Below are 18,643 nucleotides of genomic sequence, written 5' to 3' on the forward strand. Positions count from 1 at the left end.
AGTTAATGAGGTGGCAGATATTATAAAGAAAGAAGCCAACTAACAACATTTTACAGTCAATGTTCAAGAGTTATGTTCTCAACATAACAGCCCTGGAACCAATAAAGTGCCTTCATATGTGCATGCTGCAACCCCTAAAGTGGCCTCTCATTTAAAAAAAATGTCAGAACCAAAGATCAACTCAACAATAATGTGGCTTCATATAAGGGTGTGGTAACCCATAAAGAGCTATGTTTAAAGAATGTTAGAACTAGTGATCAACTCTATGCGCCTAAGGTTGTGACAAATGCCCCAAAGCTTCCGACATCTAAATCTCTCACTAATGTCCGGTCAAAAGTTAGAGAAACCTTGCTATTATTTCAAGTGGTTGGCCGGAAATCGTTACATAATCAGGGAGCCCAAGTTAAGGACCGAACTGTATTCAATGGTATTCACTGCACAAATGCATTTTCTCTCTTTGCCTCCAGAAATGTCCTTAACGCGAAGACCTTCACGAATTGGATATTTGTTAAAAGCCCAACTGTAATCAAGGGTATTCACTGCACAAATGCATTTTCTCTCTTTGCCAGATGCCAGTATTTCTGCACATCATAAAGCCCATCATATGTATATATTACATTGACGGTGCCTTTTCTGTTTTCTTGAATTCCAGTATTCTTTTGCTTGTATCCACGGATAACTCTCACGGGTATCTTCCTGTCTATGCTGTTCTTAAGAGCCAAGTTTCCGCGTTCAAGTTTCTGGTGTTTGTTCTGCCTTTTGTCCCCACTGTAGTTATTTCCACCATGGCCAGTGTATATCAACACATCCCCACCGTCTATATCATCTTCATAACCACCTGATGCCACGATGCTGATAGCTAGTGGCACATTTCCTCGTTTCAAGATATCAATCCCACCCTGTATCTGTTGGCATTATGGTTCAAGTGTTGTCCTTGATGGCAACTCACTCAGTGGATGGTACAGGTGCTCAAAGGTTAGTACAGGTGATGGCAACTCAATCAGAAGACAGATCTCAGTACAGCATGGCAAGAAAGCTCATACACGCTCTTTCGTTAAGACCAAGTCGCGTGTACACGCAAGTTAGATTCAGAAAAAGCGCGTGTATGTGGAAAGGTTCCTTTGGTTCATGGTGGTTAGACCTTGGAAGTTGTGCCTATGATTTCGGACCATTATGTCTCGACGGGCGTGTCGATCCCTAGTTTTAAAGTTGATGGTATTGTGTTACTATGGTTTTGGCTCTTGGTATTGAGAAAGGCCTAAGGCTATATAAGGAGAAGAAGATCATTAGGCAAAGATCATCTTTCGACAAGGCATGAATATCTAAGAGAGAAAGAGATCTGATATGCAGGTTCTGAGTTGGTTGATCTGAGCTAAGGAGAGATCTCATCGGTTGATGGAGAACTAGATCTAAGGAGAGATCGGGATCAAATGGTTTGAAATGCACTATCATGATATGGTTGATTATGCGTATTTCTAGATCTGCATATTGTCACAATGTTACGTTCTGAGTCTAACTAATATCTGGTACAGCTGCAAATTGAGAAAGTTTATTTTTAGATCTGTACGCAGGTTGGATTCGGTAAAAGCGCGTGTATACGCGGTTTCTGCTCATTAAAGTAGCGTATATCTTTTGAAGCTTGATTTGAGTTTACAGTGGGGTCTGACTGTTATTACAGAGTTCTGTAGTCTGCTCTGTGTTCTGGTAACTGGTGATTGACAGGGTTCAGTGGTTCAGTGATTCAAAGTTGGGTTGTTTTATGCTTCAATGATCTGTTGTGAAAATTGAATGAATTGTGGTCTTCAGATTGTAATGTTGTGCTTCAGGAATATCCAAGTCTGAAAATGTATGAAAAGTGATACCTGGAAGAAGGAAGATTGTAGGTCAGCACCTACGTACTAGTATCTTGGCTAGTACAAAAGAAAAGGGGGTTGGAGCTCCCTTCCAAGGAAGTTTGGAGAACGAGAGAAGGTTGAAGCCTTCTGCAGGTTGTAGCCTGCGTACTGGTATAAGGCTGCACCAGTACAAAAGATTGTAAACTGAAGTTTCATATTAAGAAAGATAGAGACAACTTGCAGCAGGTGGTTTTCACCCACATTGGGTTTCCACCTTATATCTTGGTGTTCATGTGTGTGGCTTTTTATCTGTTCTGTTATACTGCACATGTTTACTGTTAATATGATGAATAATGTCCTGATGCACTTAATTGAAGAATAAGCCAACTAAATTGTGAGTTTTTCTGCTTATACGCTGTTTTACTTCGTCACAGTAGCGTGTACACGCTGGTTCACTTAACTGAAGTAGCGTATATGTTTTTGGGCATTTGAAAAGTTTGATTAATCTGATAATACTGATTCACCCCCCCTCTCAGTATTATTTCCAACAATTGGTATCAGAGCAGGTCCTTCAGAGAAGCTTGATCGCTTGAAGGAAGATCATTCATCATGAGCAACTACGAGAAAGAAGCATCAATCAGGCCACCGGTTTTTGATGGAACAAATTTCAATTATTGGAAGGTAAGAGTTACTGCATATCTTCAATCTCTTGGTACAGAAGTTTGGGACATTGTAGAAACAGGCTATGCTTTTCCTTCAGCTACTCCTACAGATCCAGCTGAGAAAAAGGCATATGAAACAAATGCAAAAGCAGTCAGTACTCTATTAGGAAGTATATCTCAAACAGAATTCATGAAGGTCATGCACTTCAAATCAGCAAAAGAAATATGGGACAAAATGATCACTAGCTATGAAGGAGATGAACAGGTAAAGCAAGCTAAACTTCAAACACTCAGGATTCAATATGAGACTCTCAAGATGTATAATGATGAAAGTGTGGCTAATTATTTTCTTCGGGTAGATGAGATTGTTAATTGTATGAAAAATTTGGGTGAAGAAATAAGAGAAACTATAGTAGTTCAAAAGATTCTAAGATCTTTATCTCCCAAGTTTGAATCTAAAGTATCTGCAATAGAAGAAAAAGAAAATCTCCGTGTTCTCACTATGTCTCAGCTACATGGAATTCTAACCGCTTATGAAATGAGAAAGGGAGGTCCATCTGACAGAAGGGAAGCTGCTTTTAAGGCATCAGGAAAAGAAGATTACTATGAAGCAAGCCATGTTCCAGAAGAAGAGGAAGAAGAATCAAATTTTGTCAGAAATCTTCAAAGGGGTTCTGGAAGGTTCAGAGGTAAGCTACCTTTCAAATGCTTTGCTTGTGGGAAAGTAGGTCATTATGCTGCAAAATGTCCTTATAAGGATAAAGGAAAAGAACCTGCTAGATGGAACAAGAAACAAAGTGCAAATAGGAAAAGCTACTACACCCATGAAGATAGTGATGGCTTATCAAACAGTGATGAAGATGAACAAGGTAATAAATATAAGCTGTTAATGGCATTTGAAGATGATGATTATGAGGATGCTATAGATGTGGATAATCTCTATAATGAAATCACTAGACTCAAGAGAGGCATAGAAGAAAAGAATGTGATCATTGATACTTTGCAATTTCAAATTGATGAAAAGGAAAAACATCTTGAAAAACTAGAAGGTGAAATTGTTGGTCTCAGAAAAGAAATTGAGAAAACAAAAGCTATTAATCTTAAATTTGTCAAAGGATCTGAAACTTTGGATGAGATTATCAGTGTGCAGCGGTCTCCTCTAAACAAGACAGGTTTGGGCTATAATGGAGAAACCTCTCAAGCATCCACCTCAAAAAGTTATCTTGATGCAGCAAGAGGAAATGAGCGGAAGAACAATGAAGATAATCAGGTAAAGCAGGGACGAGTTACAAACAGAAACTATCAGGGACAATCCTCCTTAAGGATGAACAAAAGCTACAACCAACCACAGGTAAAATCTTCTCAGTTTGGCTCAAGAATAGATGAAAATAGAAATTACAATCAGTTGGCTGGTAGATTCAATAACCGCAGAAGCTTCTTCAATGGACAATGCTTTTCTTGCCACAACTTTGGTCACAGAGCAGCTCAATGTGTTGCATATAAAACAATCATGACTAGGGAAGCTCAAAAACAAAGAAGTATGACAGGGATTACAAAAAGGACCTATAACAACTTTTCGGTGCTTGAAAATGAAGTTGAATGTTCTATTTGCAATAATTTTGGTCATAAAGACTCTGAATGCAGGAGCAGGTTTCAGGAGAAAAAGGAACAAGCCACAAGCACCAAAACATGGAGAATAAAGGAACCTCAAACAGAAAGATGTGGGATAGCATTTTATGCAGAAGGACAGGAAAATCTATGGTACATTGACAGTGGATGTTCGAAACATATGACAGGTGATAAAGAAAAACTTGAATCTTATTCTACTTTAGAAAAGGGAAAGAAAGTTTCTTTTGGAAATGATACTCCTGCAACTATAAAAGGAAAAGGTATTGCTCCTTTGAAAGAAAAGGTCAAGGCTGGAAATGTTTTGTATGTTGATGGATTGAAGCATAATCTTCTAAGTGTCAGCCAGATGTGTGATCAAAAAACAGAGGTTATTTTCAGATCGAATGGATGTCTTGTTCGTGATCTTGATACAGGTAAAACAGTTCTCAAAGGCAAAAGAACTCCAAATAATCTGTACATATTTGAAGAAGGACAACAACAATGCTATCTTAGCAAGGATGAAGAGCACTGGTTATGGCATCGAAGGTTGGGACATCTAAGCTTCTCACAAATAAGGAAAGCATGCAAATATCAGGCAGTTCGCGATCTTCCAGATATCAAAATTCCAGACAACACCATATGCAAATCTTGTCAGTTTGGAAAGCAGACCAGAACTAACTTTCCAGAGAAGGAAGGATCAGCTAGCTTGCCTCTTGAGCTAGTCCATACAGATGTATGTGGTCCATTTAGGAAAAGGACACCTCGAGGAGAGAATATCTGATATTATTCATTGATGATTTCTCAAGGTTTGTTTGGTTAGGGCTTATGAAGCACAAAGATGAAGCATTCGAAAAATTCAAATCCTTCAAAGCATTGGCTGAAAATGAATCAGGACACAAAATCAAGTGCCTCAGATCTGACAGAGGTGGGGAGTTCACATCAAATGAATTTTTTGATTTCTGCGATGAACATGGGATAAGAAGAGAATTCTCTACAGCTAGAACTCCTCAGCAAAATGGGGTTGTGGAAAGAATGAACAGAACTATCCAACAAATGGCTCGTGCTATGCTCGATGAATCAGGTACTCCTGCAACCTTCTGGGGAGAAGCCGCACATGCTGCTGTTATCATTCTTAACAAAACAAATGTTCGAGTAAACAACACTCAAACACCTCATGAGCTTTGGAGTGGTAAAACTCCTTCCGTGAAGCATTTCAAAATCTTTGGGAGCAAATGTTATATTAAGAATACTGATGAGCAACTTGGCAAACTTGAACCTAGAGCAGATGAGGGCATTCTTCTTGGTTATTCTCCACATAGCAAAGCATACAAGTGCTACAATAAAAGACTTGGCAGAATTGTTGACAGTATTGATATAGTGGTTGATGAGAAGGGATATATTCCTAGGCAAGTTCATCATGAAGAAGATGAAGGTTACTCTCAAAGGCGAAATGATGAAGAAGAAGAACCTCAAGAAGAAGAAGAATCTCAAGAAGAACCAGAGGAGCAGACAAGAATAGAAGAGAAGACTCCATCCAGATATGTCCAAAAGAATCATCCAGAAACTCAGATTGTGGGGCAGAAAGAAGCAGGAGTACAAACAAGAAGGACACTTGCAGAAGCTTCAAGCTACTTGGCTCTACTCTCCTCCATTGAACCACAAAATGTGAAAGAAGCATGCAAAGATGAATGTTGGGTCAAAGCAATGGATGAAGAACTTGAGCAAATCGAAAGGAACAACACTTGGGAATTAGTTCCTAGACCAAAAGATAAGAATGTAATAGGAACAAAATGGGTCTTCAAGAATAAGTTAAATGAAAATGGAGAAGTAATTAGAAACAAGGCCAGACTTGTTTGTAAAGGGTATGCACAGCAAGAAGGAATAGATTTTGAAGAGACCTTTGCTCCTGTGGCAAGACTAGAGGCCATCCGAATGTTCCTTGCTCTCTCAAGCTTTCAAAACTTCAAGGTATTTCAAATGGACGTGAAATCAGCCTTCCTGAATGGAGACTTAGAAGAAGAAGTATATATTGAGCAGCCAGATGGGTTCATTCTTGGGAATGATCCAAACCTTGTATGCAGATTGAAAAAGGCTCTCTATGGGCTCAAACAAGCTCCAAGGGCTTGGTACTATCGGTTGGACAAATATCTTCACCAACAAGGCTTTTCAAAAGGATCAGCAGATAGCAATCTCTATATAAAAGTTGAAAATAACAAATTGCTAATTCTTGTTGTTTATGTAGATGATATTATTTTTGGCAGCAATGAAGAGACTATGAGTCAAAACTTTGCCTTGGTTATGCAGAAAGAATTCGAAATGTCACTTCTTGGAGAATTGACATATTTTCTTGGATTGCAAATCCAACAAAATGAAGGAGGTATCTTCTTGTCTCAAACCAAATACCTCAAGCAGATCTTGAAGAAGTATGGCATGGAAGAGTCAAAACCAGTATGTACACCCATGGTTACAGGATGCAGCCTCAGTGCAAATGATGAATCAGCAGCAGTCCACCAACCCACTTATAGATCCATGATTGGGAGTTTGCTTTATTTGACAGGTACTCGACCAGATATTACACATGCAGTAGGAATGGTTGGAAGATTTCAAGCCAACCCAAAGGAAACTCATCTTCAGGCAGTCAAAAGAATCTTCAAATATCTTCAAGGGACCCAAAACTATGGCTTATGGTATCCTAGAAATACTGATCTCACTCTTCATGCTTACACAGATGCAGATTGGGCTGGAAGTGTGGATGATAGGAAAAGCACAAGTGGAGGTGCTTTCTTCATGGGTTCCAGATTAGTATCTTGGTTCAGCAAGAAACAAAGTTCGATTGCCTTATCTACAGCTGAAGCAGAATATGTAGCTGCAGCATCTTGTTGTACACAACTTCTTTGGATGATGCAGACCTTGCAGGACTTTCAAATCACTTGCACTCCACCTGTCTCTATCTTATGTGATAATACAAGTGCAATCAGCATTTCAAAGAATCCAGTCATGCACTCAAAGACCAAGCACATACCAATCAAGTACCATTTTCTTCGGGAACAAGTGCTTGAACAGAAGGTCAAGTTGGAGTATGTTCCTTCTAAGGAGCAAGTTGCTGATATTCTCACAAAACCACTGCCCAGGGAAACTTTTGAATATCTCAGACAAAAGCTGGGAGTAGTTAATGCTTCATCCTGTTGTTGAAATTTGTTTGTTCTACAGAAAAGTTGGTATACGCAGGTTACGGAAGTAATATGAGCGTATACACGCGGATTCATGGTGGGAAAGTCGCGTGTATGATGGACGCTTGTTGCAGAAAGAATATCCGCGTACATACGCTGTTTTATACAGGAGAAATCGCGTATATGAAGTTCTGAACAGCAAGGGAAAACTCTGAAGTTCTGAACAGCAATAGGAATGTCAGAATTATTCAGGCACAGTTTCAGGGAGTGCAACAGGCACAGGTTCAGGGGGAGCAGCTCAAAAGTCTCATAAAGCATTGTTGGCATTCAGATGTTTTTGGTTGTTGGTTTCAGGAGAAGGAGCTCAGAAAGAAATTCTAGTTGCTGATCTAACAAGATGTTTATCAGATGCTGCTGATGTCTTTCCTAAGTCTTGGTCTAGATCTGTTGTCTCTTTTATGGTGTCAAGGTCATGTAACGGCCTTTGTTGGTTTCCCCACTATGCCTGGGATGAATGATGAAATGTTCATGTATTATCATGGTTAGGTGGATGAGTCAATATTGATGTATCCCCACTTGGTTGGGTGGATGAGTCATTTTTTTGTATATCCTCACTTAGTTGAGAAATGGATGTATGTATGAGTCTTTGGTGATAGGAAGGTCTTTTATGATGTATAGAGTCATGTTCTTCTTGAAGAACATCTTTTGCAGATCTTGCCTACAGTCAAGGGGAGCATGAACAGCACTTGGTGAGCAGGATGGATAGATTGGTACTCTTTGGCATTCACAAAGGGGGAGCACACTTGGAGATTTCAGCATGTACTCAGGGGGAGTATGGACATCAGTATGGACAGCAGAAGGATTACCAAGGAAGAGAATATCTTGGTCCACCCTTTGCCCTTGATGTCAAAGGGGGAGAGTGACTTGGTGTGGTGGTTGCCATCAAGTCCAAAGGGGGAGATTGTTGGCATTATGGTTCAAGTGTTGTCCTTGATGGCAACTCACTCAGTGGATGGTACAGGTGCTCAAAGGTTAGTACAGGTGATGGCAACTCAATCAGAAGACAGATCTCAGTACAGCATGGCAAGAAAGCTCATACACGCTCTTTCGTTAAGACCAAGTCGCGTGTACACGCAAGTTAGATTCTGAAAAAGCGCGTGTATGTGGAAAGGTTCCTTTGGTTCATGGTGGTTAGACCTTGGAAGTTGTGCCTATGATTTCGGACCATTATGTCTCGACGGGCGTGTCGATCCCTAGTTTTAAAGTTGATGGTATTGTGTTACTATGGTTTTGGCTCTTGGTATTGAGAAAGGCCTAAGGCTATATAAGGAGAAGAAGATCATTAGGCAAAGATCATCTTTTGACAAGGCATGAATATCTAAGAGAGAAAGAGATCTGATATGCAGGTTCTGAGTTGGTTGATCTGAGCTAAGGAGAGATCTCATCGGTTGATGGAGAACTAGATCTAAGGAGAGATCGGGATCAAATGGTTTGAAATGCACTATCATGATATGGTTGATTATGCGTATTTCTAGATCTGCATATTGTCGCAATGTTACGTTCTGAGTCTAACTAATATCTGGTACAGCTGCAAATTGAGAAAGTTTATTTTTAGATATGTACGCAGGTTGGATTCGGTAAAAGCGCGTGTATACGCGGTTTCTGCTCATTAAAGTAGCGTATATCTTTTGAAGCTTGATTTGAGTTTACAGTGGGGTCTGACTGTTATTACAGAGTTCTGTAGTCTGCTCTGTGTTCTGGTAACTGGTGATTGACAGGGTTCAGTGGTTCAGTGATTCAAAGTTGGGTTGTTTTATGCTTCAATGATCTGTTGTGAAAATTGAATGAATTGTGGTCTTCAGATTGTAATGTTGTGCTTCAGGAATATCCAAGTCTGAAAATGTATGAAAAGTGATACCTGGAAGAAGGAAGATTGTAGGTCAGCACCTACGTACTAGTATCTTGGCTAGTACAAAAGAAAAGGGGGTTGGAGCTCCCTTCCAAGGAAGTTTGGAGAACGAGAGAAGGTTGAAGCCTTCTGCAGGTTGTAGCCTGCGTACTGGTATAAGGCTGCACCAGTACAAAAGATTGTAAACTGAAGTTTCATATTAAGAAAGATAGAGACAACTTGCAGCAGGTGGTTTTCACCCACATTGGGTTTCCACCTTATATCTTGGTGTTCATGTGTGTGGCTTTTTATCTGTTCTGTTATACTGCACATGTTTACTGTTAATATGATGAATAATGTCCTGATGCACTTAATTGAAGAATAAGCCAACTAAATTGTGAGTTTTTCTGCTTATACGTTGTTTTACTTCGTCACAGTAGCGTGTACACGCTGGTTCACTTAACTGAAGTAGCGTATATGTTTTTGGGCATTTGAAAAGTTTGATTAATCTGATAATACTGATTCACCCCCCCTCTCAGTATTATTTCCAACAGTATCTGCGGGTGAAGACCTACAATGCAGAGTTCAATTCTATAATGAATTTGGTCGCCAAATTCTACTACAAGAACAACTCCCAAAATTTGTTTACCCGTATTGACATAGATTTTGGACGCCTTTAGATCGACACACAAACACTTACCAGATAGTGCAGGTTATTGAACTTGGGCTTCATGATTCTGCAACAATTTCCGGCCAACCACTTGAAATAATCACAACATTTCTCTAGCTTTTGACAGGGTATGCGCCTCTCGGAATTTAGGAACTGCACTAGTCAGAGATTTAGATATGTGAAGCTTTGGGGTATTTGTCACGAGCTTAGGCAGATAGAATTGAAATATGGATCTGGCAGTCTTTAAAGAGAGCTCCTTACGGGTTGTCACACCGTTATATGAAGCCACATTATTATTCAGCTGATCTATTTTTATCACATTGTTTAAAAAGAATTCCTTAGGGGTTGCTAAACCCTTATATGAAGCTACTTTATTGTTGAGTTCATCTCTGGTTCTGACATTCTTTGAAGAGAGCTCCTTAGGGTTTGCCAATCCTTATTGTTGAGTTGATCTCTGGTTCTGACATTCTTTAAAGGGAAGTCCTTAGGGTTCACACAAGGTTATATGAAGCCACTTTATTGGTTCCAATTGTATAACCCTTAAACCTTGACTGTAGAATGTCCTAGGTTGGCTTCATTCTTGATCATATGGGCCACCTGATTAACATTTTCTGTTTTATGCCCCACCTTGAAATGTTGCAGAGTGTTTTGTCAACAAAGTGTTTTGTATCTATCTTGACTAGAATGAATGTTGAGAAAGATAGCAAGATTGCTTCAACCCTGATCTACAGGGTTGGATGTGTGATTCTTTGTTTCTAAAAGAAAGCATGTTTTTCTTTTCTCCCTTCTTCTTCTTTATTTCTAGCACCATCTTCTTTGTTTACAGAAGTAGAGTGGAGGTTTACTCTAAATTTGACACTTTCTTTAGCACTTGAATGTTTATTAATGAATGATTATTAAATTTGGAATATTGTTCACTTCTGCCCTTAACACCATCAGTATGGGAGTTAGAGTCAACAGATAATTCTTACTGCTCCTTGCTTATTGATGGAACATTTCCACAGTTACCAGAGGTATAATATCCAGAACCTGAAACTGGTGGCCTGAGAAATTTCTGTGACAAAGAATTATAACTCTCAGGGTCTCCTGCAACCAGGAGGAAAATCCCAGACGCAGATGGCTTGATTGGCTTCTTAAGCTTAGGAATATGGTCGCTTTCCTCCGAACCATTGTTGTACGTTTCAATTATCCCTAAAATTATGGTCCCCAGACATATTTTTAGAGCTTCACTATGAAGAAGGTTGACACTCTTACCATGTAAGTGTACATGTTTCAGGGGATCGTCCATGTTCCGGTCTTCTTCAATCATGCTTTTGCCCAAAATGGTCTTAACAGTCTCATCATAGTGGGAACAATCAGCCCATTCCCACTTCAGGCTTCGCCAGCCAGAAAGTATTATTTCCAACAGTTCTTCCTGTCCATATAAGAAAATGATCCATTGATTGGTAAATGTTTCAAAAAAGAAGGCTCCAGAAATCAGGAAGACCGGTTTATTTTATAATATCACCTGTATAATATCAATCAACTGGGTGATGATAACGCATTCAATGAATGAAATCAACCGCGGAGGTCCTAACGTGGAGAAACGCCAATTCAATGAAAATTAGGAATATTGTTTATGCGGATGGCAGTTATGATGTAATGGGGTAATGCATTTTAATTGTTGCTCAATTGCGGTGACAGAATTTAGGATTTGATGGATTTATATTTTTTATATTTTTTTATGAATTTAAAAGAAATATTTATACTGAATAAGGGAATAATTTATGCTGCATTAAATATTAGAATATAGATTTAAAGAAAAAATATTAAAATATTAAAATTTGCATTTAAAGGAAAAGATTTTATTGGAATTAGACATTTTTAATCTTTTTGATGTTATAATCTAAATTGAAAGTATATTTTAGTGGCCTCCATTTAAATGATAACTTCCTTACATTTTTAAATAATATGTTTAAACTTTTTTAAATTAATTTTTTACTAAATCATTCTTGAAAATTTACTCCATGTATTCAAAAAAATGAAATTAAAAATTTACAGCCAAATATCACTATGAAACAAATATCTTTTTTACATTTGCATGCTAAAAAGTAGAAGAATGGATGGCAACCTCCAAGTATAACACAACCTTTCTTGGCCTAGCATTTCAAATTGCCATTCAAAACTCACTGTGAGTGTTATTCATTTGTACATATTATTCATCATGGTAGTTCTCACATTGTGATTAAAAGTGGAGGTTCTTCATCACCAAGTATGATAATTAGATAATTCTTCAAAAATAAATTGAAAGCTAAATTTATAAAATATGTATTGAATTTTTAAATTTATGGCTATTCACATCGTGAAACTTAAGTAAAAATTAAAATTATTTAACAACTGCATTAAGTCTACTCAACCACAAATGGTATGTGTAAAAATGCATGTGCTCTCGTAATGAACCAAGCTAGGTAATGGGCTCAAATACAAGCCTACAAGGGTTTCTGAGTTTATGTTGTAACTTTTGGTATTGAGAGTTTCAATATTTTTCAAAATTATGTTTGTTATAGACATTTTTGTGCCTTACAGCTTTGAGCATGAAACATCCATAAACTAAGGTATCCAAAGTCCCTAAACATGTTGTTCCTACCCCTAGAGGAACAAGGCAAACTAACCACAACAATTCATAGAAGTTCTCCACCTGAAAACACTAAAAAACAAGCCAATTCTAGATCATCTCAACTGCTCCACTGAGCATGTGCGCTGAATGTCAATTGCTACATTGGCTACCTGCGTTGAATGTCAACTCCAACACTAGCTACCTGCGTTGAATGTCAACTCCAACACTAGCTACCTGCGCTCAGCGAGTTTGGACATGTGGCAGAGTCATTCCTCAAGGTGTCAATGCTCAGGAAGCTTCCAAAATGACACTTGCATCAAGGAATTCGACTGGTGATGAGTAAGAGGTTCCAAATCTCCAAGTGGAAGCAAGAACCTCCAAGTGGACTCAAGAACTGAGAGAGGGAGAGGACACTAGTCAGATCTCAAGCTGACTCATCCTCTCTCCAAATATCTATATATGGATCTCTCCTCCATGGGATCTAAAGGCTGGAATTTTGTGATTGCAAAGAATTGTTGTTGGTTTGTGGCTGGAAACATTGGGTGCTTAATGCTTTGAAGGGAGTTGAAGAAGGAATTCCATTCTGCTGGGAAGGAGATGCTGGATTGGAGCCTTATGGGTTATATCTCTTCCTGAACCCTGTTACTTATTAATAAAGCTATCTTGATTCTTTCCTATATGCTGGTGTATTTTGTATGATTGCATTAGTGTATTTGATTTGCTTCTAATCCTGAATCATTTATGAATATGTATATTTGCCTTTGTATTGTGTTCTTCTCTTGGCGCAAGTAGATGTTCTCTTGTCACATGTAGCTGTTCTCTTGTGATCTCGTGGGATTCAAGTAGTTGTTCTCTTGAGCAAGCGAGGAGACAAGTAGCTGTGGACACACAAAGAGAAGAGGATCTAGATCGAGGGACAACCGGAAGACAATGGTAAGTCTACCAATCTCCCCTCTTTCACATTTCATAAAGGAAGAAATCATAATAGCTGTATTCGTTTGTTGCTAAGGCGCTGTCACACCTTAGGTGGATAGGATCGTCCTGCATAGGAATTTTTCCCCACAACAAATTGGCGACTCTGCTGGGAAAGAACTTGTTTATTCATTTCATTTGTGTTTTAGTCATTTGTTTACTTAATAGACTTGACAGCAACTATCGAACTACATCTTTCCCGGATGCAAAGTAGAAAGTTGCTCCTTTGATCCAGTTGCTGGACTTGTGTATGATCTAAACTAAATCCACAAATGATTTGATGATCCTTGTGATAGTCTTTAGTACCCACTCAAAGAATCCCTCTGTTTATACCTTGCTTGTGTTTATAATTTGGCCTGAAACAGTTGATTTTTGAGCATTTTGTGACCCAGAAACCAAGAGAAACGAGAGTTTCTCTTTCAGCGCAACTGCTGTGAAGGCAGTCTGCATTTCAACGCAGGTCCCGAAGGGGCTACCTGCGCTGAATGTCAAACTGACAGTGTTAGACTTGCGCTGAACCAGTTTGGCCTTGTGCAGCTGGGGTTCTTTGTCCTCTGTTGCCCTGTTTTGATCTTTGTTTTTGCAGCCTTTAACCAGCATAGGTACCAGTCTGATAAACCTTTTTCTTTGCTTAGATTCCGCCTCATTTTTGCACAAAAATATTGTGAATGTTTTTATGTGTTTGTGGCGTCATTTACAGTCTTCCTTTGCATGAGTAAAGTAGTCATTCTGTAGCCTTTGATTCAGATCTGATTGATAGTGATCTTAGAAGAGAGTTCATTGGTTGTTCTTCACATTGATTATAGTTTTAGTTTTGCTTATTGGTTTGAATTTGTCTCTTTCAAAGTGTCAAAACAAGTCTTTATTTCGAAAATCGCAAAGTGATTGTAATCTCTTCTACCCTTGTTGATTTCGAAGAAAGTGAACTTGTTTGTATTGATCATCTTAAAAGCAAATTCAAAATTGTGCAAAAAGCTTTCTTTGTAGGCATTTATACTAAGAAAGTGGAAAACAAACACCTGCATTGTGCATTTTGCATTTGATAGTTTGCATATTGGATTTAGGGAAAGTGCATTAGAGTGTGGTGATTGCTCTTTGAGAAAAGATAGTGTTATTCTTTTCCCTTAGTAGCTAGGATTTTCAAAGTTGAAAAGATAATAAAGCTTGCTTATCATTTTAGACTGCCTTTAGGAATTTGTATCATACATCTCGTGGTGAACCTTGAAAGACAAACTTTAAAAATATCAACCTAAAATAAACTAAATGAACCTAACAACGCTTTGTAACATAACGCACAACATAGAGGTCTAGGCTAGAGACGTGTTCCGGCGTCGTTAAGCCTAGTGACTGTCGATCTCGAAGAAGGTTGGTGATTCCTCCTGAGAGACGGTAGCGCTAGTACGGATTGTGCTCCCACGTACCGTCGCGTATATATTGGGAGACCCCTATAGGCATATATCTTTTATCCTTAGGAAGTCGTGTCGGCCGCCCTACTGATCGCAATGCGGTGAACACAGCATTCACGAAGATCGACCACCCGTACCGTAAAAAGTATTCTGTGGTTTTGCGAAAAGTTTGGCACACCCTCTGCCTAGATCTCCAGAGCAGTTTCTTTTGGCCTTTTTCAGACTCTATAACAGAAAAAGTCCATCCGAGCATTTGTCACTTCGGGCTCGTTAAAACATCGAAGGAGACTAGAGTCATCTTTAGCTTTTTCTCGACTCTTTAAAATTGAAAAAGCAAGTTGTGTCCAAGCGTTGTTAAAATTTATTTTAAACGAAATAATCATCACCATTCCCTCGTTGACCTTCGAAGTTAGTCTCTTTTCACCGTAAGTTCTTGTAGAATCGCTAGAAAATCTTTTGGATAGACTAGATATGTCTGAACAACCGTCGACATCCAGGACTGTGTCATCCGACACAGCAGCGGCAGAGCCTCCTGCCGCTACTCCAACGATGTTCGCTGGTATACCATCTGTCCCGGAAAATTGTCAACAACAAGCTGGAGTCCAATGAGAGACTGTTTTGACGACATGGTTAGTTCCTATTTCTTCATCCAGATTATCATCTGGTATTTCTTATGTTGAAACTCAACGAATTGATCCAATGTGTCTTCAAAGGCCAATCTACCCTTTAAGTACTGGATTGCCACCATATGGAGGACAATATGCCTTTTCATTGCTCCCCCCCGGAGAACAACCATATGGGAGTTTACAACAAAATTCAGGTCAAACTGGAATTACATCCAGCGGATGGGTACCAATACTACCTCAACAACCAAGGGTTGCATTTTCAATGCAACCAGTCCACCCTGTGTCGAATGTTGCCACTATACCTGGTATGGTGATTGCGTCGCAAGTACAAGCGCTACATGTGGCATGTCAACCCCAAGTTTCTCAGGTTGCCATACAATAGCCCCTTGTCTCGACAACTCAATCGCAACCTCTGGTTAGTGCCTCCTTATCTGGAGCGACTCAGGCTCAAACAAGTACTATGACTCCTCATCTTGGTCAATCATCTAGTATTGGACAACAACAAATGGTCCAACAACTAGAGCTGGTTCAAACTCATCAACCCCCATTCCAGCAATCATATCCAGGACCTGAGCAACAAGTCTTTGTAAGTAATGGACAATCGCATTTCCAAAGCGGTTATCAACAACCATATTATAATGGTTGTGCCCATCAACCTTGTCAAAGTTGCCAGCATCAAATACATTATACTCGTATGCAAAGACCCACTGCTCAGGCGATTCCATCTTATCCTGGGTATGCTTCGCCTAACCTGAATCAATAGTTGCCCTTTGTAGCAACTCTTGAATTACCAGATCTAAACCGGCTGACGAATGATCCAATTGCTTATGCCCCTTGGTGGCTAGCGATTCCGCATAAACTTCCGTCAAATATTCCTAAATTTAATGGAAATCCGGGTGAAGACCCGTCGAATCATGTGATGACATTTCATCTGTGGTGTTCATCAAACACACTGAATGATGATTCAATAAGGCTTCGCCTTTTTCAGAGGACGTTAACCGGTCCAGCGGCAAAATGGTATATTGAACTGCCTAGAGCTTCGTTCGACAACTTCAGTACCCTAGCCACAACCTTTTTAACCCATTTTCAATTACCGATAAGGTATGAAACGGGAACAGAACTCCTTACCAACTTCAAACAGACAACGGCCACTCACATATCTGATCATATACATGAGTGGCGACGTCGTCGCATGATGGTAAAAACGTACATTCCCGATCAACTATTAGCTGAATGGTTTATCAAGTCTTTACTTCCTACAATCACGGAAGATGTGGCAAAGGGGGGAGTCGTAACGGAAGAGGAAGTCATCGCTCGTGCGCAATATCTGGACTTGGTCTATACTCAGTCTGGCACACTCTACGACAAAATACCTGACACCCCTAGACCGGAATTCTCAATTCCTCCTCCTCCTAAATCAAACAATGACTCTCACGCCGGCGATGGCGTGATTGGCATGACAAACATGAAATCGACAAAGGCTACGTCCAAGAAAGCTCGTAAGATTTCACATCAAAATGAAAAAGATGAAATTCTTGCCTCGGAAGTAAATGCCGTGTCGACCGACAAAGGCAAACAACTGAAGCAACTAGGGGGCAAGAAGAAAAAGAAAGGGAGAAAAAGGAAACCCCCTGTGGGGTGTCATATATGCGATGAGGATCATTGGACGAGAGATTGTCCACATATAGCTGAAGTTAAGAAACTCTTTAAGAGTTCAAAAACCTCAGCAGTATTGACTGATCTGTTTCCAAACCCTGGAACCAAACTGGTTGCTAATCAAAATGCTTCCCGATCCCAAGTGCTTATGTTGTCTGTATCAAAGCAGCAAAATGATGCTTTGACGAGGAATAAAGATTACAGGAATCCAAAGCTGTCGAACAACAAGGATAATGAACAACCTAGTAGTTCGACAACAACTTTGACCGAAGTTGTGCAACCCATCGTTCCTGAGCCAATGATAAAATCGCAAAAGGGAGCAGTACACAAATCGACATTTAATCCTTGTGCGAAAATAGCACAGATAGAGGACCTGGCCCAATCGCCGTCCGCTATGTCGACACTTGAGGTACCGCAAAATTGCTTCTCCCAAGAGCAAGCTTTATTATCAGCAATAGATGGGATTGACACAATGGATTCCAATCTTGTGGCCTTTGATCATAAAGGATATGACCCTCAGTTACCAGCTCAACTGGCTTTCCTTATTCAAGTGAAAGCCCTCAACAAAACTGTTCATCGAACAATTATTGATGAGGGGGCATCTACATGTATTATGTCGATGAGTTGCTGGAAAACTTTAGGATCTCCAACCTTGTCGCGATCTTCGACGACATTAAAAGCATTCGACGGAAGGACCTATACCCCGTGCGGTATCCTTAATAACTTGAAGGTTGAACTAGGGGGCAAAACAGTAGAAATAGATGTTGAAGTCATCGATGGGAATCTTGACTACAACATCCTACTGGGAAGACCATGGATCTATGCCATGGCCGCAGTTGTGTCGACCTACTTCAGGAAGATTGCATTTCCCTTCCAAGGAGGAATTACAATCGTCGACCAACAAACTTTTCTCCCCAACAGTTCACAAGTTACGGGAAGCATTCCAATGATCCATGGAAGCAATCATTCGCTCCAAAATATCGGAGTAGGTCTCCTAAAAGACCCTGCTTTAATGGGTACTTTTTCCCTACCGCCTCTAAGTGATCTGGCGGAAATGGCCACAGTGGAATATGAAACCTTCTACATCTAATGGATTTGGACTCCGAAGATAATTCTTGTCTTGTGTCAACCTCGTTAAAAAATGAAACAAGGAGTCATGAGGATAGTTCTTTCACTGTGTCAACCTCATTAAAAAATGAAACGACTCCCTTTCCAAATCGAGTCTTTCAAAGATCTCGGAGGTAAACCTTCATTCCAACCACCAAGTTGAATGCAATGAAGCTTGGGGGCATGCACCTCGATTTGCGTTATTATGCTGGGGGCATGCAAACTTATCAACGAGCAGTTTTAGCATAAAGTTCATGCTCGTTAAAAAATAAATGCAAGATCTGAGCAGTTTTAGCACATAGTTCATGCTCGTTAAAAAATAAACATAAGTCCGAACAGTGTTTTGGCGCATTCAAGCTCGTTAAAAAATGAACCCATTACCGGTAAAATAACCATTGTGTACGTAACCTTATCAGCCATAAAAGTCTTGGTCGTGTTTGCACCGTC

General features: G+C 39.6%; 1 protein-coding gene across 1 annotated transcript in view; it reads right to left on the reverse strand.

The window, feature by feature from the left end:
• Positions 1-536: 536 nt before the first annotated feature.
• Positions 537-18,643, reverse strand: part of LOC149178969 (UHRF1-like protein) — a 32,021-nt gene continuing 13,914 nt past the window's right edge. Inside the window, exons 2-4 of the mRNA XM_089422305.1 lie at positions 10,805-11,247; positions 9,864-9,900; positions 537-905 (exon numbers count right to left, since the gene is read on the reverse strand). Coding sequence (XP_089278431.1) covers positions 537-905; positions 9,864-9,900; positions 10,805-11,247 — 849 coding nt within the window. The remainder of the gene's footprint in view (positions 906-9,863; positions 9,901-10,804; positions 11,248-18,643) is intronic.

This window comes from Pinus tabuliformis, chromosome 4_1 (genome assembly GCF_031772625.1).
Source record: "Pinus tabuliformis cultivar Carrire ecotype Pingquan chromosome 4_1, CPIR1, whole genome shotgun sequence".
Taxonomy (NCBI): Eukaryota; Viridiplantae; Streptophyta; class Pinopsida; order Pinales; family Pinaceae; genus Pinus; species Pinus tabuliformis.